General features: G+C 33.0%; 1 protein-coding gene across 3 annotated transcripts in view; it reads left to right on the plus strand.

Annotated features, from left to right (window-relative positions):
• The window catches only part of LOC108365987 (sodium-dependent nutrient amino acid transporter 1), a 33,689-nt gene that overhangs the window by 1,583 nt on the left and 5,946 nt on the right, over positions 1 to 26,160 (plus strand). For 2 of the 3 annotated variants that reach the window (XM_017620232.1, XM_017620234.1), the window contains 2 exons: positions 6,321 to 6,594; positions 12,593 to 12,920. In XM_017620232.1, the coding sequence (XP_017475721.1) occupies positions 6,321 to 6,594; positions 12,593 to 12,920 (602 nt within the window). Of the gene's footprint in view, positions 1 to 6,320; positions 6,595 to 12,592; positions 12,921 to 26,160 lie in introns of those variants that run through there. The other variant, XM_017620233.1, reaches the window with a different exon arrangement.

The following is a 26,160-nucleotide window of genomic DNA, read 5'->3' on the forward strand; positions in this document are numbered from 1 at the left end:
TCATCTGCGCCCCATGCCCGACGGAAAAGAAGGACGAGACGTCCAAGTTTGTTGAATATAGCATTTCTAAAAATTTTAAGCATTTTTATTTTTACATAAAGACATTGCCTATAATGTGAATTTTAAGTACCCAAATGGGCGTAATGGGCTACTTATGCGTATGGACCCTAGATCATCTAACGCTCGAGCAATATGATAAATAGACATTGAAATTTTATGAAATTGTATATTTTTGAAAGAGGAAAGGTGTGTAAAAAGCAAAAACAATATGAATAAATCATATTAACTTTACTACAGGTCTGAAATCACAAAAATCCCTTCAAGGAAATGGCAGAATTGAACTTTGTTGGAAGTTCACATGGGAAATCTGCTTACGACGGGATTGGAGGAAATTTTAAGAGACTAGCAGCTGGAGCAAGTCTTCAGCTCCCAAAGTCAGAATAAATTCTTACACTCTAAAAAAAATGGGGTTAGAATAATTTAGAGAAAACCAAGGTGCTGTATGCGTCCAGGATAGATTCGCAAAGACACAATATATGTATTCCAGGAACGCACAAATGTCATGCCTTTATACCCCAAACATCAACAACACTCATTGCAAAAGAATATTCCACCTCCAATGATAGCTTCAAGGTTAATCCTTTTATTAAAACAAGAAAAAGGAAAGGTGTGTAAAAAATAAACCTAATGAGTAATAACATTATAACTTAAAAAAAAACCAACAACACGCTTTTATTACACTAAGAACTAAAAAGAAAAAAATTATTTATTGATTTAAAGATTCGTTAAATAAGGGTATGAAGTTCCCTAACTTGATGTTATTTAACCTTTTAAACTAGCTTAAAATAGGATTAGAGTAATTGGCTCGTAGTCATAGTCGAAATAAAGTCCACTGAAAAGTTAATTGCAGTTATTTTTTACAGGCATCCCATTGGTAGAGGGATTCGGGGGTACGAATTTGTGTTAACATCAAGAGCTGAAGTCTCTCTAGCTGCTAGTCTCTTAATATTTCCTCTAATCAAGTCGTAAGCAGATTTCCCATGTGAACTTCCAACAAAGTTCAATTCTGCCATTTCCTTGAAGGGATTTTCATGATTTCAGACCTGTAGTAAAGTTAATATGATTTATTCATATTGTTTTTGTTTTTTACACGCCTTTTCTCTTTCAAAAATATACAATTTCATAAAATTTCAATGTCTATTTATCATATTGCTCGAGCATTAGAGGATCTAGAGTCCATATGCATAAGTAGCCCGTTACGCCCACTTGGGTACTTAAAGTTGACATTATAGACAATTTTTTTATGTAAAAATAAAAATTTTTAAACATCACAAAAAATAAAAATCAAAAAGAAAAATGTTTACTTAGTTTTTTTTGTTTTTTTTCACATTGCACATTAATATAAAAAATGTATAATTAAAGCCCGTAATAAGACGGAAGAAATACATTTATTTCATTAAGTCTCGTTAAAAGGTTTCCAAGATACAGCACTTTAAAGAAAGGTATGTATGACGTTTTCTTAAAATTTAAGTCCCGTGTAAATAGGCAACCCTACGTCGTATCGGCAAAATATGCTGCACGGACATTCATGTCACCTAGACCTTCAATCTCTTTAACTTTCATCCGAATTCTGAGAGGTCGCGCACAGAGGTGGCGCGGTGGCATGAATGCCTCATCTATAAATAGAATTTATAAATAAGAAAATAAAAATAAACAAGTAATTTTTAGCAAAAAAAAACCGACTTCAACTCTCATATAAAACAAATATATATATATATATATATCTCATGATCCACTGATCGGATCTTAACCAGATTAGTATAGGACCACCTCTGAGACACTACCTTTGCAAAAAGAATTATCGAAATCGGTTGACGTGGTGCAAAGTTATGCGGTAACATACATAAAAAAAAAAAAAAAAAAATATTCCGACGAACTGATAACCTCCTCCTTTTTTGGAAATCGGTTAAAAATTAAAAACGTCCGTGCAATAAATTTTCAAGATATTTTCAAAGAGGTTACACTTAATCACGTATATCTTACGAACCGATTTAAAAATCTTAGGGCCGGTTACTCAACGTCTGGTTAACACTAATCTGCGGTTAAACATCGTAATCGACGTCTTCGACTCCATGCATACAACAGGGAGTCGGTAACGTCGATAACTATGTTTAACCGGAGATTAGTGTTAACCAGAGATTGAGTAACCGGCCCTTAATATCTAATATGGCAAATGAAAGCTAACAGAATTTTATATAGACCGTATATACATCACTTTTCGATAGGTCTGATAGTTTCTAACAAATTAATTAATCATTCCAATTTTTTTTTTATGGTAAAGCCTGTTCTGTTGCAAAAAAATCAAGTTACTAATGAAGAAAATCCACTGGTAAATAAAGAAGTAATGAGTGGTGAAATGAAAATGCGCAAAGATTTTTTGTATGAAACATGAGCATAAAAGCGTGTTAATAAGGTATACATGGCGTATGAGTAACATTATTTCCTGCTCATTTCTCATACACAAAATCTTTGCGCATTTTCATTAGACCACTCATTACTTCTTTATTTATCCACGGATTTTCTTCATTAGTATCTTGATTTGTTTGTAACAGAACAGGCTTTAGCACAACTCCAAAAATTTGACATAGAACCTGTTTTTGCTTTGAGCTGAATAACGGTAAAATAAAAAATCTAGCTCGAGTTTTGGAATCAGCGCGCGATTCTACATACAAATTGGATAATGGCGTCGGGAGAACAAAAATCAAATTAAAATTTGTGATCCAGTGTAATTTGCAAAAATTGCGAAAAAAATTTACAATGTCACGGGTTTTGCCATTTTTCAACAATTTCTGGTGAAAATTCGTAGCATATTGAAATCCCAAAGTTATAGAGAATTTAATTCTCCACACCTTTTATAAGAACATTTTTTTACGCTTGGATCATGACCGGAAACGTGCTAAACATAGAGATATAAGGGAATTGGCTTAAAATTCATTTCAGTATACGTTAACCGGTACAGTACGATGGCCAAAATTTTATAAGATGGACTACAAAGATTAAGATCTTACAATGATAACATAGAGGCTAGGGCTGCCAGATATCACTGTTGTCAAACCGGGACACTTTAGGGAGGGCCTCTCGCTCCCTTCTCTTTCATTTCGACGTGCGAAAGGATGTAGGGAAATTTTATATTGACAGACAAAAACAAAAACATAAAAACATGAGATCATGAGATCATTACAATGTACGCCAACAAAACAAAACAACTTATCACAACTAAAGCACATAGAATTTTTTACAATGCATGAACCTTTTTTATTCTTTATAAAAATACAGTTTATACTAAATATATGAAAAAACATAAAAATAAAATTGTTAAACTTTGTGCTAAACTCAGGAAAATTCAATAAATTTGTATACAAATTTGCAACATTCTAATCAGACTTTTTATAAAAAATTTTTAAAATGAAGTTTTGCAGCCCATTAACCTTAAGTTGATTTTTGGTATTGTTTTTACTGAGAGTTTCTTCCATACAAACTATGTTTAATAATTCTTTTTATATGGAAGACACTGTCAGCAAAAAAAAAATAAATGCTAAAAATCAACGAAATTTGCTGGCAACTTCAGACTTGCACTTTATTAATTGGCTCAAAAGCTAAATTTAAAAAATTTTCTAAAAAGATTAGAAATTGTGATCTGATTAAAGAGCCGCCGAGCCAATAATTTTGTATGGCACTGTACTTATAAGTACTCTAGCTTTCATGAAAGAAAAAAATATAAGTACAAGATAAAATCAAAATATCAGTCATATTTTTCGTTGCTGTGAACTTGTTTCAAAACTTCTGTCTTTTCCTTATTATAAGTGTAAAACTCCGTGTACGTAATTTTGAACGTATTTAGGTACATATCGATGGCTGAGTGGAAGATCGACCTATCTCGGCAGCCAGTTCGAAAACGCCCTATCTCAGAAAACTTTTCAAGAACGCCCTACTTCAGAATTTGATTGAAAAACGCCCTAATTCAGAATATTATTGAAAAACACCCTACCTCAGAATTTGGTTGAATAACGCCCTATCTCAGAATTCGGTTCAAAAACGCCCCCTATCTCAAAGGAAAATACATTGAAAATAAGCTGAGATAGGGCGTTTTTGAATCGGCATCTAAGATAGGGCGTTCTTCAACTAAATACTGAGCTAGGGCGTTTTTCAATCAAATTCTGAAGTAGGGCGTTCTGGAAAAGTTTTCTGAGATAAAGCGTTGTTGAAAACTTTTCTGAGATAGGGCGTTTTCGAACTGGCTGCCGAGATAGGTCGATCTTCCACTCAGCCATCGATATACTAATCATCAACTATTGCTTGTGCAAAGTTCAACTATCTCGAAATATGACTATTTCACAAATTAAACCAGTGCACTGAGAGAAAGAAGTTTAGAATTAAAAAAGCGTGCTAAATTAAACAAAAACACGCATATGAAAGTGCACCAACCCAACTCGTAATACATTTAAGTATACAAATTTTAGTATTTAGTATAGAAATATTCAATTCAAATACGCCCATATTAAAATGAAGCGATTTGCAATTACCGATTGCTTTTTCATAATTAAGTTAAAAAAATATTTAAATTCCATGCTGGTAGTAATGGGAATTGAATCCTGACCCTCTGGAAATTAGCAAATTGTGGCAAGCATCGTCGCGCACTCAGCTACAGCCAGACATGTAAATGTGCATTTAAATGTTGAGTTTGAATCAACACCACGCGTGCGTGTTATGAAAGTATTATTTTTAAATACGAACATTTTTAAACGATAATCAAATAGAAAATACTCATGTTTACTATGCGTTATTTCCCTCAGTGAATTCATAACATTTTTCTGATTATTACAACGCGTTTTTCCCTTAGTGTAGTGATTTTTGAACTTTTATTCAAATTTGTGCAATCAAATCAAAAACCGGGACACTACAACGAAACCCAGGACATTTTAAGGTTTGACCGGGACACCGGTACAAATAGTCTAAAACTGGGACATGTCCGGGAAAACCGGGACGTCTGGCAGCCCTAATAGAGGGCCGCCAGTAAAAATAGTGTGGCATTATACAATATTCAACATGGCGTATAAGCTAAACGTAAATTAGATTTTGTTTTACAACTTTTGCGCCACCGGAGGACCCAAACAAAAAAGTAGAAAGTAACAGCAGGTTCTTATGATTTGAGGTTGGTGATTACGAAACTAGAGGTTTAATTGTAAACATTCAAAATGGCGAATCAAATATGGCGGCCAAAAAATCAAAATTGAAACGTTTTCCTCTGGAGTTCTTGGGCCGCTTATTACGAATCTGAGGAAAATCAATTCATATGACAGACCCAGTATGGACAACAAAAATTCAAGTCGATCCAATTCACTTGAGACGTTTTCCGCGGGGGTTTTTGGGGTTGGTGATTAAGAATCTGAAGTCGGAGTGGAAATATTCAAAATTGCGGATCCAATATGGCGACAAAAAATTTAAATTGATTAGATTCCTTTAAGGCTTTACAAAGAGGGTTCTTAAGGTCTCTGATTACGAATCTGAAATCGGATTTAAAAATTCAAATGGCGGATCCTTATTGGATCTACCATTTATCATGGAAAAAATTGAAGTCGCGCATACGTACGTGGCGTATGAGCATCATGTTAGTAAAAATCTGATCTGAGTTTAGATTCGTAATCAGAGACCTTAAGAATCCTTGCTTATAAAGTTGAATCTTTGTAATCCGTCCTATAAAATTTTGGCCATCGTACTGAAGATAAAGAAATGCGCAGTTTTTGTAATTATTCACATTAAAAAATGTTTTTTTTTTTTTAACCTTTTATATAACAAATGTGGGAAATTAAATTCTCTACAAATTTGTATTCAACCATTTTTTATTAAAAATGCAAAGTAAGCTTGCAAATTGTAAAAACCCCAAAAACCCTAAAATCGAAGATGGCGCAATGTTGTCATATGAAATTTAGGGGCAGGACTGTGGATCCATGATCTACGTGTCAAATTGCTGCTACACATTTTTAATTTTCTTCGTACCAATTTGATCTAATTTAACTGGGCTAAATATCAGAAATTACTTCACTTGTGCCTTCGATTTTGATTTGGATGATGGGTTCAGGCTTATGGCAGCCCTAGTGTAGTAGTTGTTTTGTTATGCGGGAAAGGGAGTTTGTTATGCTTGAAATGAGATCTGATGGCTAGCAAGCCATTTATGAAGGGATTGTGCAGCTCTTTAGTATATTCAAACATACTTACATATGTTAACTTTTGTTAATTTAATCTTTTCCTTTACTCTGTAGAGTCAGCCTACGAAGAAAACTCTGGAAAACGAACGCGCCACATGGGGGAAAGGGGTTGAGTTTCTCTTCTCTTGTATAGCTATGTCTGTTGGCCTGGGTAACGTCTGGCGGTTTCCCTTTACAGCACTAGACAATGGGGGAGGAGCTTTCTTGATCCCTTATTTAATCGTATTGTTCTTAGTCGGCAAACCAATTTACTATCTGGAAATGGCGATCGGCCAGTTCTCAAGTTGCGGTTCCGTCAAAGTTTTCAATTTGTGTCCAGCGATGAGAGGTAATTTTTTTAATACGTGCCAAGAATGTACATACATATATAATAATTAAGAGAATTTACTCGAAATTTACGTTTTTGGAGATTTTAGCATACCAGCAATAAGCTCTATAAGAGGAATATGTTCAGTGTAAAGGCTTGTTTTCACCATATCAAATTCAATGGCATTGGTCGTCAAAGAAAAGAAAAAACCATGATCAAATATGATTAAAAAGCGGCTTATCGATTAATTTCTATCAGGATAGGAATTTAGTGGTGTACATGCGCTGCTAAATCGGCTGTCGGTTTTGGCCCATATACATAAAGGAGATAAAGTTGTGCCAAAATATGTAGACAAATTCTGACGTGCAAATATGACATAGTGAAAACCAGCCTTAACAGACTACAGGCCTCAAAAATGGCGAAGATATGCGTATCTCCAACTATTTTTTTATATACCAACTACAGTGCAATCGCAATAGCTCGTAATCCAAGAGGCCACCTAAACATTGTTAGTTATCGCGATTCCACTATATTTGAATTAATCAAACTTTGATTGCCTTTTACATAAAATTTAAGTTTTGAATTATTCCCTTTATTATTTATATTAAAAGCTCAGTTAGTCAACGAAGTAGCGTAAACTTAGGTTAACGTACGTAGCAGCATATCAAATTTACTGTTGACGTTACGTGTTACGTCGTTGACTGTTCGAGCTTTAAACGTGAGATATATTCATACACATACATACATATTGGACATACATACATACATATGTAAGAATGTAGAATCACATATAAATTTTTTATGTGTAAAGTTTTTATTATGAACCGCAGAGGATTCCTGATTCAAATCATTTTTGACTTAGGGTCATTTGACATCAAGCGGACAGAAAAAAGTGACGCTTTAGAATTCGTTCATATTTTGAGTAATTGTAGTAATTTTTTCGAAGATCGAGCTTTTTTTGTGTAATTAATACTAAATAACTTCCAAAACGTCAATTGCTTTGCATACGTACAAAGTATAATGTTCCATATCGCCGAACTACAAAATATTGACAATATATACCTTCCCAAAACGCATCCGAAAAGTTATCGAAACGCATCGCTAGAGCAATCAGCGCATCAGAAACAAAGTTCGCTTAGCTTGTTACCTATTGGTTACCATTGGTGTTTTGAAAATGGTAAATTCAGAAAAATTATTCATTGCTATATTGAATATTTAAAACATGCAATGTATATGGTTGCACTGTGTCGCAACTTTGCATATACAAACAGTTTGAATACCGCAGTATAACAGTATCCAAACATTGTATTGATATGTTTTGGAAGACAGCCTATCTGTTTGTGCTTCACAGGGATAAAAGAAAAATAAAAATGGCCCACTTCACAAATTTATTCTTTGGTTGCGACACCGCTTTTAGGCTCTTAAAAAAGTTACTTTATGTTTTTAAGTGAACTTTTAAACGAAAAACCAGCTAATGAAGATGTTGGATATAGTGAAATACCGAGCGAAAGCATAAATGCACTCAAACTGACGCAGCAATAAAAATTCTTGACATTTTGAAGCAGCCAAAGGAGAAATTTAATGATCCCTCAGCATCTGAATTTATGGAAACCATGATATTGACTACAGCACATCAGTAATGCATCAAATTAAACAAGGATTACGATGTTGTAATTTTAAATCGGAAATTTACTGGTCATCACTATGCAAATCAACTTCAAAAAGTTCAACTGTTAATAGCTAAGTTAGCTTTAGGACAATCACGACCATCTTATATACATATATAAATACTAAGCCCGTTTCTTTAGCTTTAAAACGACGTTAAGACGAAATCTCTACGATGAGTAGTACCCGATTAGTCAGAATCACGAAAAAATCAAAACTTTGACAGATATCTCCGAAGAAAAAAAAAAAGAAATCCTCGAATACGGGATAGCCTATTTCATGTATAAACCTGTAAAAAATTTGAAGAGAATCGGAGACATGATATAATAACACACATGCAAAAACAATAAAATCAGAGAGCTATAAGAATATTTTAATTGTTTCACCAACACCAGTTATGAAATTTTGACTTTTTGTCTTTGATATTCTGTTTTTTTTTTTTTACTGAGACTGATGAGTTCTCACTCAACCTAGTAAATTTCTGGTAAAATTATTAAATCATCTCATCAGGAACATGAAATTAAAGAAATTTTCAGACAAACTACTACAGTTAAGTATTTCCCGCTATGTAGCCCCCCAAAATGTTGTTGTTGTCGAGTTCTACTGTGAGAAGGGAGAAATATATGTATCTAAAATACATAGGTTTTTATGGAATGGTCAGTGTGATTTTTGTAGCTTGTGTTTTTAGCAAACCTTTAACAATTGAGGAAATATCTCAATTATTATTTAACAAACTAGTCATAACAACTTCTGAGAGAAAAAGTTTACTTTTGAATCTATTTCATCATGACCATTTCCAAGAATAGTAGCGTAGCATTAAGAAAGAAACCCTACCCGTTTCTTGACTTGCAGTATATACGCTGAAAGACGGTGAATAAATTATTAATTATGCCCGAAAACCGGTTGGTAAAGTACACAAAACAGCTACAAAGAAAGCTAAAGCAACTTGTCTCTTACTGCTCGTATAAATATATACACGCATATGTATGTGTAAAAGTACAATCCTACGTTAATTAAATATTCATTCATTTGTTTGAAAATCACCTGCGCAAATTTAAGTTTACACTAATTTTATATTACTTCGACGACCGAGCTTTTGTACTTGTACGTGTTTTCGATAGTCGCAAATATTGTCTGTAGTGACAATGAAATGCTAACTTCAATGTTTAAGTACATCTACCCTGCAAAAAACCGAGAACCAGTTGGTCCACTGGGTCGTAGTTTTAAAGTATGTATGTGCAAAAGGACCAGGTTGCATACTAGTAACTGACACCATACTATGCTGACCTGGACCACTTCAAACGTAAAAAACTGATATATGTATTGAACACCACCTCTTCTTGGCCCATGGGCAATATGATTCGGCTGTCGAATGTGCCATGTTCCAAAAGGAGTAGTTGTCTAAGTGGTCCCAAGTTATGCCGCGATGGACCAGAAGTGGTCCCATGTTATGCAGCGTTGGACTAGAGGTGGCCAGGTCCAATGACATCGCAATGTTAATGTAACCGTATTTTCCCCATATACGTACATATGTATGTATGTAAATACAGGTGAGGTGAAACAAGGCCCATGGTCATAAGGTCAGCTGACATTATGACCACTTCAATGGGACATAAAGTCAATGGGTCACAATGTCAATCGACTTTATGCCCGTGTAAAATAAACGGCAAATATGGATGGTAAAAGGAAAAATTTTAATTTAACAAATTTTAGAGGATATATTTAATACAAATCACATGTTCAAATTCAAAATTTACGTTTTTAGAGATTTCATCATATAATTAATAAGCTTGACAATGAGAATATGTTTAGCGCGGTTTTCTGAAGCAGGTTTTCAACTTTATCCGCCTTTTCTTTTTTGGAAAACTGGTTTCGTTTTTCAAAAACTGACGAGATTTTCTTTTAGAATCGCGAAGTTTAAAATTCTCTGAATTTTTTCAGTACGCAAAACTACTTTAAAAAAACTTAATTTTCATTTTTATTATTCTTCAGAAGCGCATAACTCGACAAATTTCATATAAAAAAATTGTGAGTCCATCCTTTCACAAGTGCAATTACTCAAAATATGAACTAGATACATAGCATACATGTAAATATGTACATACATCTGTTAAAGTATTTATTTACGTATTCATTATTGCCTTCATATATTTAGTCGTACAAATATACGTATCTATTTATGTACTTACATACATACATAATAGAGTTCATAACTAAAAAAAATGCGGTTTTTCACCGGGACTACAAAATGTATTATACATATTTGAAGACTTTTACCAAAATATTTTACGTGAAAATACCTTCAAATATGGAGTTTTTTATGAAAAAAATAGTGTCTTAAAGAATTTAAAACGAAAACATCCCCTCAGATCAAACAGTTTAAGCTTACCAAATCTGCATAAAAATATTACATTTTTTTGAAATGAAATGAAATTTTCGATGCTGTTTTTAAACTTTTTTCAAAGATTGGTTTAAGGAAAACTTGAACTACTGGGCCGAAACTGTACCCATTTAGAGTTATAAAGTATCAGTGGAAATGTATTTTCTCACTGTTTTTATTTATTTGCAAAAAACCCCATCCCACTTTTTTCTGTTTAAATATCAGCACATCTTAATTAGGCTTGGAATGACGCTCGTTCATCCTACCTTTCTCTTTCATATTTTGAATGAGTTTATTTGCAATTGAATGAAAGGGTGAGAAAATACCTCCTCACTGATACCTTATAAGTGTTAATCGGTATAGTCTTGGCTAGTTATTCAAGTTTTTCTTAAACCAAACTTTGAAAAAGTTCAAAAACAGCCTCAAGAATCTCATTATTACGATTTAGTTCAGTAAAATTAAATAAACTTGATAGGAAATTTGAAAACAATTTGTAACAGCTATTTATTGATGCAGTTGATTTCTATTTGACACGTAGATCATGGATCCACTTTTTTGTACCGTACATCGCTCTGTTTATCGCGTTCCCCACCGTGATCTAAGCATCATACAAAACAAATGTAGATACAAAAGTTGTGGAAAATAAAATTCTCTACATCTTAGGAATTTCAATATGCTATGTATTTCCACAGAAATTGTCAAAAAATGGCGGAAAACGTGACAATGACATTTTTTACGAAAAAAGCCTGCAAATCGCAAAAAAAAAAACAGCTAAATCTAAGATGGCGGAATGTTGCCAAATGAAATTTAGGGGCAAGACTGTGGATCCATGATCTACGTGTCAAATTTTTTATTTTTTTTCCTACCAAAATTTATCTAATTTTACTGGGCTAATCGCTATGTTTGGCACTTTCTCGGCCGTGATCTGAGCGCCGTACAAAAAAAATAGATGTAGGTATAAAAGTTATGAAGAATAAAATTCTCTTATACGTCTTTGGAATTTCAATATGCTTGTATTTTCCACAGAAATCGTCAAAAATTGCGAAAACCGTGACAATGTAAATTTTTTTCGCAGTTTTTCTTAATTTTCTACAATAAAAAATGCTAGTTTTAAAAAACCTTCTACATAACAATTGTGGGAAATGCAATTCTCTACATATTTGTATTCAACCATTTTTTACGAAAAATGCAAAATAAGCTTGCAAATCGCAAAAAAACCCCAAAAAACTGAAATCCAAGATGGCGGAATGTTGCCGTATGAAATTTAGGGGCAAGACTGAGGATCCCTGATCTACGTGTCAAATAGAAGTGAACTGCATCAAAAAATCGTTGTTACATTTTTTTTTAAGAAAATGTCTAATTTTACTGGGCTGATTCCGCAGATATTTTTTTTTATATTTGTGTAGAAATTTTTTAAGCTGAAACTGTTTTGTCATCTGAGGTATGTATGCAATTTAAAAAAAAAAACAAAAAACATTTTTATTCATAAAAAAACTCTATTTTTGTAGGTATTTTCAAATCGGTCCAGCTCACGTAAATCTTAATATTTTTCCGAAATATTTAGGTGGAAGTCTTAAAATATAATAGGAGATGTGGTGATCTCCGAAATAGCTGCTATAACTTCTACCGCTTATACTTTGTTGCTTTTTCAATATTTCCTAATAAACAAAAATATTAAAAAATTGATTTTCTAATTCCTACATGTCATTTTAATGCATATGATCCGCATTATTTTTTATATACAACATAGAAGCGGTCATTTCTGCAAACTTCATTCGATTTTGTATTAAGTATTTTGGATTATGACACTATAGAAGTAAAAGGGCGATATGTATATAGAATACATACTATGTACATATTGCATAGACGTGTATAAATACTTATGTACGTATATTGTAAGCTGTAAATGCATTCATACATCCATATCGGCATAACTCATTAATTGTGAACGTATTAATTTTGCTAACTTCAAAGGTATTGGCATTGGTCAAGTATTGTCAATTTCGATTGTGACCACCTACTATGTCGCCATTATGGGCATGATTGTACGTTATCTGTTTGAATCATTCAAATCACCATTACCTTGGACAGTTTGCGAAGATGCATGGAATGAAACCTGTGTTGCATCCGGAACAATGGCCACACCAGAGCATGGTATTGAGTTGTCGACTGGAGCGTCGCTGCTTGATATTGGCAAAGCCGTTGTTGCAAACATTAGTGGAACATTGAATAATATCAGTGATAGTGTTAGTGTTATGCACCATAATGCCAAAACAATATCATCTGCAGAGTTATATTTTAAGTAAGTTTAACTTTACTCTGGAACCTTCAAAATTGTTTTGCTATCTTCTCTTACTTACTAACGCATCATATAAATTTACTAACGAAAAACGAATATATCTAATACATATTTCAACTGCATGCAAGAAGTAAAAGTATTTTTAAAGATACGCACATATAAATTCATAAGAAAACATATACATATGTACATAAATACATACATACATACATATCGACGTAATATCATTTCATGTACTGTGCCCAATTGGTTGGATGTAAATCAGATAGGGTCGGTTTCCAAAAAGAAAAGTTACTCGGGATTACTGCGCTAGAAGATTTGGGTTTCACCTCTTTAGGGTGACGGAAAAATTCATTACTCAAAAAATTTGAAATTTAACTAAAACTAAACGAAGATTGGCCGCCGTTGTGGTGTAGTGGTTAGCAGTGCGCTACCACTCCGCAGGGCCTGGGTTCAAGCCCGGAAGGCAATGGAAAACCTCCGAGCTTCTCATAAAAATACAATCGCCGTTCGGAGTCGGCGTAAAATTGTAGATCCCTCCCCTTTGTGTGACAACATCAAGGCGCACTCTAACATATCGAGCCCTAACCGCCAAAATAACGTAAGCGACATTTTTTTCAAATAATCTTTTTGATGCAGAAATGCATCTAGATGCTCTAGGACAATTTCTGCATCAAAAAGAAAATTTTGAAAAAAGTGTCGCTTACGCTATTTTGTCGGTTAGGGCTCGATATGTGTAAGCGCCAATCTATTCTTCTTCTTTTTCTTAAACGAGGGTGGGTAGAAATCGGGGGTGGTATAAACTGAAGAATATCACAAATAAGGAGAAACATATATTAATTTCAAAATGTGCAAAAAAAAATTGCCACAAAATTAAATTTTTTTTCAGGCGTTTTAAGAACAACATCTTTTTAGAAATAATATTTTTAAAATACATTGAAATAATATAATAATTATTAATTAGCTAAATTATTACAGTTTATGAAGGATTCCTTAGACATATACATAAATTCATAGTAAAATTACACAGAATTCCAATTACGGTGGGAAATACACCGAAATATAGGTATTATGACATGTTTACACACATATATGTACATATGTACCTATATGCGAAATAATAGCAGTGAGACATTTTGACCAGTTTCGCCTTATATAAAAGTCTAATTCATAATTTTATAAACACAATTACCAGGTTGACCGAGCTTTGCCCGGAGTGCATATACTTTATAAAGTTTTAAAGATTTGGATGGCTTTGAAAAAATATTTTGGAATTGAAAAAAAACCAAATGGATTTCGATATCTTTCTGTAAATTTCTTACACTAAAATTTAAGAGGCAATCCCCTTCCGAAATACGCTGCAATCAATAGTACAAATCTTAAGCGTATATGTACTGTGTATACTTACAAAAAATGCTGATTGAAATTAACAAAATACAAATTTGTATTACACAGAAGGATTGCAGCCTTGGTCGAAAATATCTTCTGAACAAAGTTCTCAACAATACCTTTCATTTGATATCCATATTGCGGTGTTTCAGATAAATTGTGAAGAATCGAAAATAAGTGGCAACCTTACACAATTATCCAAGTGGATAACATTTTGCATATGGGGTTAGCATTGACTAAGAAACTTGTCCTGGTACCGTGAATAGTAATAGTTTACCTTTTTTTCTAAACAAAAAATTAAATATACTTGCTGTTCAAAATAGGTGGCAACCCTATTAAAAATATTTTTTAATTAGGGACCTTTAAAATAGCTTTCATTTGATACCCATATTATAATGTTTTAATTAATTTGTAACTAATTTCGAATAGGAGGCAACCTTATACGAGTCTTCTCGGAAATAATGCCTACTCAGGTAACCTTAAAATCCAAAACATTATCTGTGTACAAAATTTCAACAAAATCGTTAGAGCCATTTCCGAGAACCCTATAGATATATATATACAAGAATTGCTCGTTTAATGTAATAAGATATATGTATAAAAATCGTCATTTCAAATTTTTCACAAAAATTATAACGATTCAGCAGGTTTTCCCAAATTTTTTTTTTAACACATTTTCGTATAAAAATGTTTAGTGTATTCACAGTTTACTTTTAAAGTTAAATGGGTGCAACTTTAACAGGATAACACACTCGAACTGTGAGCAATCCTTCACACATGTGTTTCAAATGATCAGTAAAACAAATACAGTAAGATATATATTTAAAAATCTTTCAAATTGCGCCCACCTTATGCTTTTCTGCTTCACTTTCCATTTGTTCTTAGCGCGAATAATTATCTGATCAGAGATGAGAGTTTAACACAAAACAAAAACATGAGACAAAGTCGATTAATTTTACCCAAAAGTGTTATCTCTAATTAGTATGGGAACCAACAACAAACAAAGTTACCACATGGTAAAATGTTTTAAAGTTACCAGGTGGCAAAATGAACACAGTGGATAATATAGAGTACCCGAAAAGTTACCAGGTGGCAAAATAAACACAGTAGATAATGTAGAACTGTGAGTACCCTAATTATTTTTAAATACGAACATTTTTAAACGATAACCAAATATAAAGTATTAATTTTTACCATGCATTATTTTCCTTAGTGTAATGATGTTTAATAAATTTAAAAATTTTACTAAGCGTGTTTCAATAACCGATAATCCTATCTGTTATATATGTAATGGCCAAACCCGATCTTAGGACAAACTAGTTTTACCGAGGCTAAGCCAGATCAGGGGCCACAGTATTTTCGCCCAGAACACCTTTCCGGCAGACAGAATTCGGCTGCTCTTCAAAAAAATAACCCTCATCAGTCCAAATCCAGCTACGCAGTTCACAATATTGTTGCATCCAACTTGTTTCCGCTTGGACGGATATATTGGATCTAGGTAGAACTACTTTGGCCTAGGAAAAACTATTTTGTCGTAAGATCGAATCGGGCCGGTAACATATACAAAGATTGGTTAATTTATATTTTCATAACCACATCACGAACGGACAGCTCAATCGATGTGTTTAATTCTTTTTGGATTCTACTCGATGTTTTCTGTAGGTTTGTGGTAAAAAAATTTTGAAATATAGGGTCGCCAGATATTTGAAAATTTAAAATTATTTAAAGGTCAATAAAATATTTAAGTTTCTTCATCAAAACTAAAAGCGTTGGAAGATATTTAAAAATATTTTTGAACGGGGTTGCCACCTTTCCAAAAAATATAACAATGATTATTAAAAATGTAAGCTTATTTAATACCACAATATGGGTATCACATGAAAGGTGTACGCATAAGCTTTGGACTAGAATGTTTTTAAATAGGGTTGCCACCCATCTGTTAACTAAGATGAGGTAGGTAATTATGTAAGTTAAGTAAAATGATTCAATATGCATTTTTGCACATTCGATAGTTTGACATGGTAGCGACGATATATCGCACTCATTTTAATTTTTTAGATAGGTGCCAACCAATCCAGAAATATTTAGTGGTCAAAACTTTATTTTAACACCTTTTGTTTGATTATTATAGATAAATGGCAACCCTATAAAAAACTATATGTAAATTAAAGTATGTATTTTCAAAAACCTTTCCTGGGAGTGCATAAACCTTCCATTTGATACCCATATTGTGGTACTAAATAAGCTTAATATTTTAATACAAAGATCTCTTCAAACGCTTTGAGTTTTGATGAAGAAACCAAATATTTTCATTCAGCCTTTAAATAATTATAATTTTTTAAATATCTGACAACCCTATTTTTTTAAATTGTTTACCACATACCTACAGAAATAATCGAGTAGAATGAAAGAAAAGTAAACGCATCCATTGTGCTGTTCTTGCGTGATGTGGTTATGAAAAGAAAAACAAACTAATCTTTGTATATAGCACAAAGGAATATCGGTTATTAAAACCCACTTGGTAAAATTTTTAAGTTAAAAAAGCATTATGAAGGGAAATAGTTATATTCGATCAACACCATATTTATTTTTAACGATTTTATAGCAATTCTACGAAAAACTGTATTTTCCAAATGTGAAATACCTGGGAAACTTCAAAGCCCTGGCGGCACTTATATTAACCAAAATTAAAAAAATACGTGTTTCCTTATTTATGATATTGTTCACTTCTGGGGTTGGCAGCAGGATAAATGAAAAAAGGAGATTTTCCTATGCATTTTTGGTCCACCATAGTATACATACATACTTCCATGTACGTAGTAGACATGTCGATTTCTTATTTATTTTTATGATGCTGAATTCACGGCTATTGCGTGAGACATTCATAAATCAAGGCACTTCAATTAATCAGTAAAAATTGTAGAGGCACTTCGCATTAAGGAAATGTGTACAAACAATTCCTCTAATTTTTGCACTTTACAGGCAACCAGCGGGTTAAAAGTATATACATACATAAATATACTTATTTCGATTTAACTAACAAAATATCGATTTTAGTTTTTAACAGATAAGGGATTCGCTTAAACTCGTAAAGTCTTAAACTGTGTAAAACTCGTGAGTTTACGAGGCTTTTATGTGAACGCGCCCTCACAGTGCCGCCTAAGTGGGCAAAAATAAAAAAAATCGTTGCCTGCAATGTGTAAGCTCTTCATAGAAAAAAATTTCAAAAATACATTCTTAACATTTTAGAAAACAAAATTTTTTCCCCCAATTTTGTTCGCCTGTGTTATCAATCAGTGATTTGTTCTGATTCATTTTAAATTACTGGACTCTTTAATTAACTACTTACTTAATATGTCCAAATTTTTTCTTTTGTCTGATATCCATATTGATATACATATTTCAGTTACCTTATTCCCTTAATTAAAGTGAATTTTATGTCTTAAACATGTGGCAACACTTCTACGTGTCGTTTAAAAGTAAAGCATTTTCCAAACCATTTGAATTGATACCCATATTTTAATATCTAGTTCATTTAACTTATTAAATAATTTGATGAAATTAGTAACAGGTGGCAACCCGTTTCAAAAAAATAAAACTTCATTGCACATCCACAGGCCAGCCCTGTCACTTGACACCTCACTTTTGAAAATAGAACGAACTATANACAGGCCAGCCCTGTCACTTGACACCTCACTTTTGAAAATAGAACGAACTGTATGTACATACCTAAGGTGACCACCTGCACCTAAATATCCGGTACAGTACCGAAACTTTTGGTTTTGTACCGTGTACCGAAACGAAGGTTTGGGTACAAGCAAATATACCGGAATATGCAAAGGTATGTACGTTTTTAGAAAAAAAATCAATCAGCTCTTTGACTTGACTTTCAAGTTGCTACACGACTTGAAAGTAAAAATTGATATCAAGTCGACGTTCAAGTTTTAAACGTGCGTGTGTGTTAGTAAAAAAGTGTGAGTGTATTGCAACTTGAAACCAAGATCGATATTTTAACCATCACTAGCTCAAATAATTATTAATTAATTTTTAGTAAGTTAAGTATTTATCTGGCTTTAAATAACAGGAATATTTGTCCTTTTTAAAGAAATAATAAGTTTTGCGAGCGCATTGTAAATATGTAGAAAATTTGTGGAATAAATCTAAAATTTACTTAAACCAATTTTTATTATTTTTCCCACTTAATATGTTTGCCAAAATTTTAAAAGAAAATAGTATCTTTTAGTCATTAATTCTAAAAGAATGTTTGATTCCGAGTAAGACTAGGTACCATTAATTAAAATCAATAAAAATATTACGAAATTATAAAATTTTTTTAAGAGACAAATTCAAATATTTCTATACGAACTATTCAAACCTCAAAATGAATCCAATTTAACTGGTACAATTTTTCTGTGAAATTACATCGAAGTGATTTTGAAAAAATCTTAAGAAAATTCATAACTTTACTCTGAATCGCTCATTCTTTTCGAAGCAATAACTGAAAGCGACTATTTTGTTTTGTAATTTAATAATAAATAAAATAATAAAAACTTGTGTTAACTTCAGACTTATTCCAACAACTTTCAACACATTTACAATGTGCGCACAAAACTTATTTATTCTTTAAATAGTACAAACATTTTTCCTTCCAAAGACCATAAAACTGAAAATGGGGTAAAAATTAACAACTGAACATTTTTTAGTGCGGAAAGTCATNTTTACAATGTGCTCACAAAACTTATTTATTCTTTAAATAGTACAAACATTGTTCCTTCCAAAGACCATAAAACTGAAAATGGGGTAAAAATTAACAACTGAACATTTTTTAGTGCGGAAAGTCATGTAAAAATGGTTTTTTTTAAGAATAAGTCGAGAATTTGAGGGCGTTACAAAAATTTTAAATGCAGTTTCGTGAATTACTTGACAAGCCCTACGACGTGTACTAGGTCACCTAAAAAGTGCACGGTCAGTGTAACACCTTGTGATTAAACATAAGTGGCAAACAATATCACTTCTAAATGGAGGGCAATAGTTTTGGCCAATACTGTATAATTTGCTTCAAATTAAATTTGTAATGGATTTTATAACATTTACGTGATAAATAAAATAGAACTCAGAAGGAACGAAATTAATTTTACTGTACCGGATTTTTCAAAAGGAAATATACATACCTATGTAAAAGCCCCAAGAACCCCAAACAAGAGATACATACTTCGTCTTGCCCTGGTTTACCACCAGACCCATTCGCTTTGCTTACACACTTCGGGGGTTTTGTTACCGCTGATCTCGATGTTAGCAATTCAACTCCATGCCTCTTTATAGCAAGGCCCTTTAGTTTGCTTAAGTCTTCCGATATCTACCTAATTTTTTATATCTAATGTTTAATTTTTTGGTTGCGGAAACACTATCAAAAACTCACCTCAGACTTTTTTTGGATCTGTTATTGGTTTATCAACAGCCTCTTTACCCGATCTACATTTAATTTGTCTAAAAGCATAAACAGACGGCAGCGTTGATCCGGATCAACTCGGGAATTAACTGCAGTTGATCCGGATTAAGTCCGAGTTAGTCCGGATCAACGCTGCCGTCTGTTAAAGCTTTAAGTCGCGTTTGTGGTTTGAAAAATTCCTGCGTGTAAAGTTTTGCACTTAATTAAGTTTTTCTCTCGATCATAAAAGACAATCAAATTATGTGAGTGGTTGAGAGAAGCGGTTACATGCAGCGCCCCACCGTAAAGACGGCACTTAATATACATACATGCATACCAGGGTTGTTGCGCTTATTCGCATTCGCATTCGCAACCGCGGAGCTTCCGCATTAATTTTAACATTCGCATTCGCAAAAATCAATGCGGATCTTTGCGAGTGCGAATATTGAAGGGACCGAAAATTATAGTTATTTTTTTACGAGTTAAACTTGGCCAAATATTTGTTATTCCGAAATAAAAGTACTTTCCGGATAATAAACAAATCCCTTATCCAAATTAAACCAATTTGGTATCCAATGAAAGAGGACTTAAATAGCTTTAAAACTGAAATGTCTAAAAGAGGAAAGCCACACATTGAAAAATATTTCAATAAAAAATGTTAATTAATTACCATAGAACAAACATTGGGTCAGGTACATGAATTTCTTTAGTATTAAGTTATAAAAAAATATAAATAGAGGTGGTAACCTTCATTCGTTATTTCTGGTTAAAAGCTATTTCAGTCCCCTTTCATATCATACCAAATTTGTTTAATTTGGATAAGCAATTTCTTTATTATCCGGATAGGACATTTATTTCGGAATAAAAAATATTAGACCAAATTTAACTCTAAAAACNCGGATAGGACATTTATTTCGGAATAAAAAATATTAGACCAAATTTAACTCGAAAAACAACTGTTATTTTCGNATATCATACCAAATTTGTTTAATTTGGATAAGCAATTTCTTTATTATCCGGATAGGACATTTATTTCGGAATAAAAAATATTAGACCAAATTTAACTCTAAAAACAACTGTTATTTTCGGTCCCTGGAATATTGTGCAAGTGCACAGACGTATATCTAACCAGTCACAGAAGAAAGCATTAAAAATTAGTTATAAAAACTAAAATCGAAAAACGCTGATGAAGTGACAAATTCCGAAACAACCTAAAGAATGAGAATGAAGAATTCTTTCGAAAAAAACCATGTTTAAACAACGATTGTGCCATGATGCTAGATTGTGAAGATGAAAGTCAGGAGGATGCATCCGACATTTGCAGCCTCGATGAAATTCTCAAAAAGTAATTCTTGCACCGCAATAAAAATAAATAAATATAACTGAAAGTCCTCTCAACTGGTGCAGTGTCAATCGAAAAGAATTTACAATTTTGCCAAGTTTCAAGTTTTTCAAGTTTGTCGCCTCGAGCGAGTAATTATATAGTGGCGCAGGTTTGATTTACGACCCTTCAAAAAGTTTTTATTAGGTACAATGTTCCAATTTTTAAATTCAAGTACTAAAAAAACATTCAGTCTTATCATGAGCTTAATTTTCCCCGAACCGGTTCACTTTTCACTTTTGGTTTTCAAGTACATATTTAATATGGGCGGAATACAAATTTTCGAGTGAATTTTTGTTCGGGCAAAACTCAGGATAAGGCAGATTATTAAAAATGATTAACCTTTCCATTTCTTAGCCCACCTAAATTATTTCTTAAAAATACATTACATCCGCATTCGCATCCGCATTCGCATCTGCGGATGTCTAAAATTCCACATTCGCAACATCCCTAATACATACATGCATACATACATCNCATCCGCATTCGCATCTGCGGATGTCTAAAATTCCACATTCGCAACATCCGTAATACATACATACATACATGGTGCATACAATGCTTTTTCCGACATTTTTTAAATGAACAGATCTGCTCACTTTTAAAGTTGAAGACAATAAGACACTGAGAATTTCAATTAATTCCATTTCAAATGATTTATGCATGTGTTTGAAGACATACATATTTATGTATGTACATATATGTACGGGTATGAATAAGTTTGCACTACACATTCATCAATTGCTCATCTGCAGGGCTGTATTTAGTGTAAATTTCCCATTGAAAGTGTTCAAAGTAGCTTGTAAACAAAATTTAATTTATCTAATTTTGAAGTGCAACCATTGTTAACCCAAACCGTTTTCCATAATATTTTTATTTGTTATAGAATCGCATGTTACCAGAACATCATCATCATTATTGTTATCTTACTGGTATGCTCTTTTAATATACAAAACTTTGTCGCTTTTTAATTGAGTCGTTTATTTTGAAAGTGGCATAAGTCACTTCATACCTCTTGTGCTTAAATAACCGGCTACTTGTAACCGAATGCATCTGTAAATCTTTCTATCGTCTTAAACCAATGACAAAACCTCTGGTTGATGAAGTTAAACGAATAACCGACGCGTGCAGATACAAGTAACCGGTCATTTAAGTAAAAGATTTATGAAGTGACTTATGCCACTTTCAAAGTAAAGCGCTCAATTATAATATAACTAATTCCAATCGTGCTCTTACAAATTTATTGTATTCCCGGATAGATCTGATATATATTTTTTTTCATATTCAACGGGTAATTAACAATTCTTTTCTTATCTAGAATCGGTCATATCTATAGCAACCCCATTTCAAAGTGATATTGTTTGTCACTTATGTTTAGTTATAATTTTTTTTTTAATTTTAAATTAAAATACAGTCCATGCTCTAAAAAAAATAGTTAAGCCCAAAAATAAGACTTCGCAGAAAACTAAAAAAATAAAATAAAAAAATGTTCACCCATATTTCAAATTTTTTTCTCAGTTTCAAGTGGCTAGCAAATACCATTGATTTTTTTAAATTTATTTTTATATGGAAGAAACCCGCAACACTTTCGGTGAAAAAAATTCTAAAAATCAACGATAGCACAGGTTTACAAAAAAAAGGTTCGGTATATTGAACCAAACCTCTATACCCCTATGTTTTTCGACGCTCTGAAGGCGAATCCGAGGTCTGTTAACCTCCATCACGTCAAGTTCGAGATAATTTGAAGGTCAGTTAGGGAAAAATTCATTAAATAAACCTGAAAATTCGTACAAGTGAGGTTTAAGACTCGTTGAATCCCAATCTGAGGTCCGTTAAACTCAGGTTCGAGGTCATTTGAGGGGCAAATAGGAAAAAAAAATTTATTCAATAAAAATAAGAATAAAAATTTGTCGCTAAATCCGAGTATGGGTGTTCCTCGATTCTTCAAGGTCATCTGGGTGTCATTTGAAACAATTGAAACTTGCACATTATTAGACTAAAATTTAATGATACGAAAAAAATTAAAACACTTCCGAGAAAAAAGTTTGAAATTTGGGTGAAAATTTGTTGAATTTTTGTATAGTTTTTTTTTACACAGTTTTAAACTTGGGTTTATAAAGGGTTTTGTTAGGGAATGAACTGTTTTTATTTTTTGTAGTGAAAATTTCTAAAAATAAGTAAATAAACTTGAGTGGCAAACAATATCACATTGAAATGGGGTTCCTAATGTATTGACCCATACTGCCCTAGTAGGGCGACGTTTTTGTTTGCGACAATTGTTTTTTTCACTCCTACCTCGAAATATTGTAGAAAACACCAAAAAAAGCTCCCTGAAAATTTGAACCCTTTTTATTAGCATTAAATACTCGCACAAGGCGTGCAAAGATTTCTCATATAAAATACTCGTAAACTTTGAGTTGTTTTCTTAAAAAGTCTACAGCTCAGAGGCCTTTTATGGTATACTCTTGGTAAATGATGGGTTTTCTTCAGAATTAAATGCTCTACAAAAATGTCCATTGCGGTGTAATCCTAACTTCCCCCGGCGAGGTAGTACCGGTCACTAGACCCAATGTTTTCATGAAATTCTCGTTTTTTGCCCCTATCTCGAAAATAACAAGAGCTACAGAAAAAATATAAATAACAAACTTGTAGGACTTGCAATTTCCTACAAAAAAGTTTTGGAGCACAAAATCGTTAATATCGATATTTCTTGAGATATTTTAGCATCACACGTTTGGGTACCAAGTATTCAAAAGATGAAGCATATGTGACCATAAATAGGATTATATAGGATAGCTCTCAATCCCTGAGCCCCCTATCGGAAGAAAAATCCTTTTAAAAACCTTTCCATAAAATAACAATCATTCAATGCGATTTTGAAATCTGGGAGAAAATTCTTCCCAATTGAATTATTCTTGCCATTTTCTGATTTGTAGATGTAGGTGTATCCATAACCTTATCATAAGTAGTTTCAGAGATAAGCGATATGGAATATGTATTTTGTATGGGAGGTGCCCCATCCCCCTTTCCAATACAAACCACTTTTCGCCATAAGTACGTTAGCAAAAGCGGTTCCATAGATAAACGATATTTGAAATTTGGTTTGTATGGAAGATGCCACGCCCACTTTTCCAAAACCTACCACTTTTCGCCATAAGGACGGTATTGTTAACATATGTAGCTGTTTCAAACTTCAGGATGTTAGCAAAAGCGGTTCCAGAGATAAGCGATTGACAATTTCAGTTTGTATGGGAGGTGCCACGCCAACCTTTTGCAATACCTATAATTTTTCGCTGTAAGTAGGGTATTTACAATTTATGCATCCGTGCCAAGTATCAGCGTGATTGGTTTAAGAGATAGATCAGTTTTCACATTTTAGTCTATGTCAGATGCCACGCCCCCTGTATAGTGGGGTTAACATTTCTGGATTAGAGGAAGTTATATCCCTTCAAGAGAACGGTGCCCTCAAAAAAGGGGGTTCAAAATTGTATTGTGGCGTATTTATGTTTGGAGCTAAAACGGTCGAAAAAAGAGCAAATAATACTAATAGTAGCTAAAATGAAGAGCTAAATATTTTTGTTAAGGATGAGCATTTATTGACGTAAGGTTGTTTTTACATTTTCGGAAATTTTAATAAAAACAACGAATTTTATAAGTNCCTTTTAAAAACCTTTCCATAAAATAACAATCATTCAATGCGATTTTGAAATCTGGGAGAAAATTCTTCCCAATTGAATTATTCTTGCCATTTTCTGATTTGTAGATGTAGGTGTATCCATAACCTTATCATAAGTAGTTTCAGAGATAAGCGATATGGAATATGTATTTTGTATGGGAGGTGCCCCATCCCCCTTTCCAATACAAACCACTTTTCGCCATAAGTACGTTAGCAAAAGCGGTTCCATAGATAAGCGATATTTGAAATTTGGTTTGTATGGAAGATGCCACGCCCACTTTTCCAAAACCTACCACTTTTCGCCATAAGGACGGTATTGTTAACATATGTAGCTGTTTCAAACTTCAGGATGTTAGCAAAAGCGGTTCCAGAGATAAGCGATTGACAATTTCAGTTTGTATGGGAGGTGCCACGCCAACCTTTTGCAATACCTATAATTTTTCGCTGTAAGTAGGGTATTTACAATTTATGCATCCGTGCCAAGTATCAGCGTGATTGGTTTAAGAGATAGATCAGTTTTCACATTTTAGTCTATGTCAGATGCCACGCCCCCTGTATAGTGGGGTTAACATTTCTGGATTAGAGGAAGTTATATCCCTTCAAGAGAACGGTGCCCTCAAAAAAGGGGGTTCAAAATTGTATTGTGGCGTATTTATGTTTGGAGCTAAAACGGTCGAAAAAAGAGCAAATAATACTAATAGTAGCTAAAATGAAGAGCTAAATATTTTTGTTAAGGATGAGCATTTATTGACGTAAGGTTGTTTTTACATTTTCGGAAATTTTAATAAAAACAACGAATTTTATAAGTTTAAGTGTTAAAAAATCTTTTAAAACAAAAATAAGGTGCATATATTTCCAATTCGTTGGTATGGAAATTATAACAGTGAACTAAAAATACTTTACAAACTGTTAAAGTCTTTGATTTCAGATATTTGAATTGAATAATTTTTTCGCAAAATTTTTCTGGAAAGTTTTACTTCCAGCTCTCCTTAAAGGTAAAATTAGTAGGGTAAAACAAAATCCGCGCTGTCATAGAAAGGATTTTTTTTAAATTAATTTTTGAATTCTTTTACCCAGATCCAGTGTTTATGGTGGATACACTGCATCTCGAAATTTTCCATTTTATCAACGCTTAAGTTTTGGCTTATTATACCAAATACAACTAAAACTTTCTGGAGCTAAAAAAGTATAAAGTGCTACATAAATTTGAAAAGAGCTAGGATTTTCGGAGCTTAATAGAAAAATAAAGAGCTAAATCTAGCTCCAGAGACACCAAAATGGCAACACTGGTGCCGCTTGCCTTAAGCCCCGGCCCGTGACCATCTCTGGAATAGACATAGTATGTTTCCTTTGCATTGGTGTTGTATAA

This window comes from Rhagoletis zephyria, unplaced genomic scaffold (genome assembly GCF_001687245.7).
Source record: "Rhagoletis zephyria isolate East Lansing unplaced genomic scaffold, Rhagoletis_zephyria_1.1 Rzeph_scaffold_02093, whole genome shotgun sequence".
Classification (NCBI taxonomy): Eukaryota; Metazoa; Arthropoda; class Insecta; order Diptera; family Tephritidae; genus Rhagoletis; species Rhagoletis zephyria.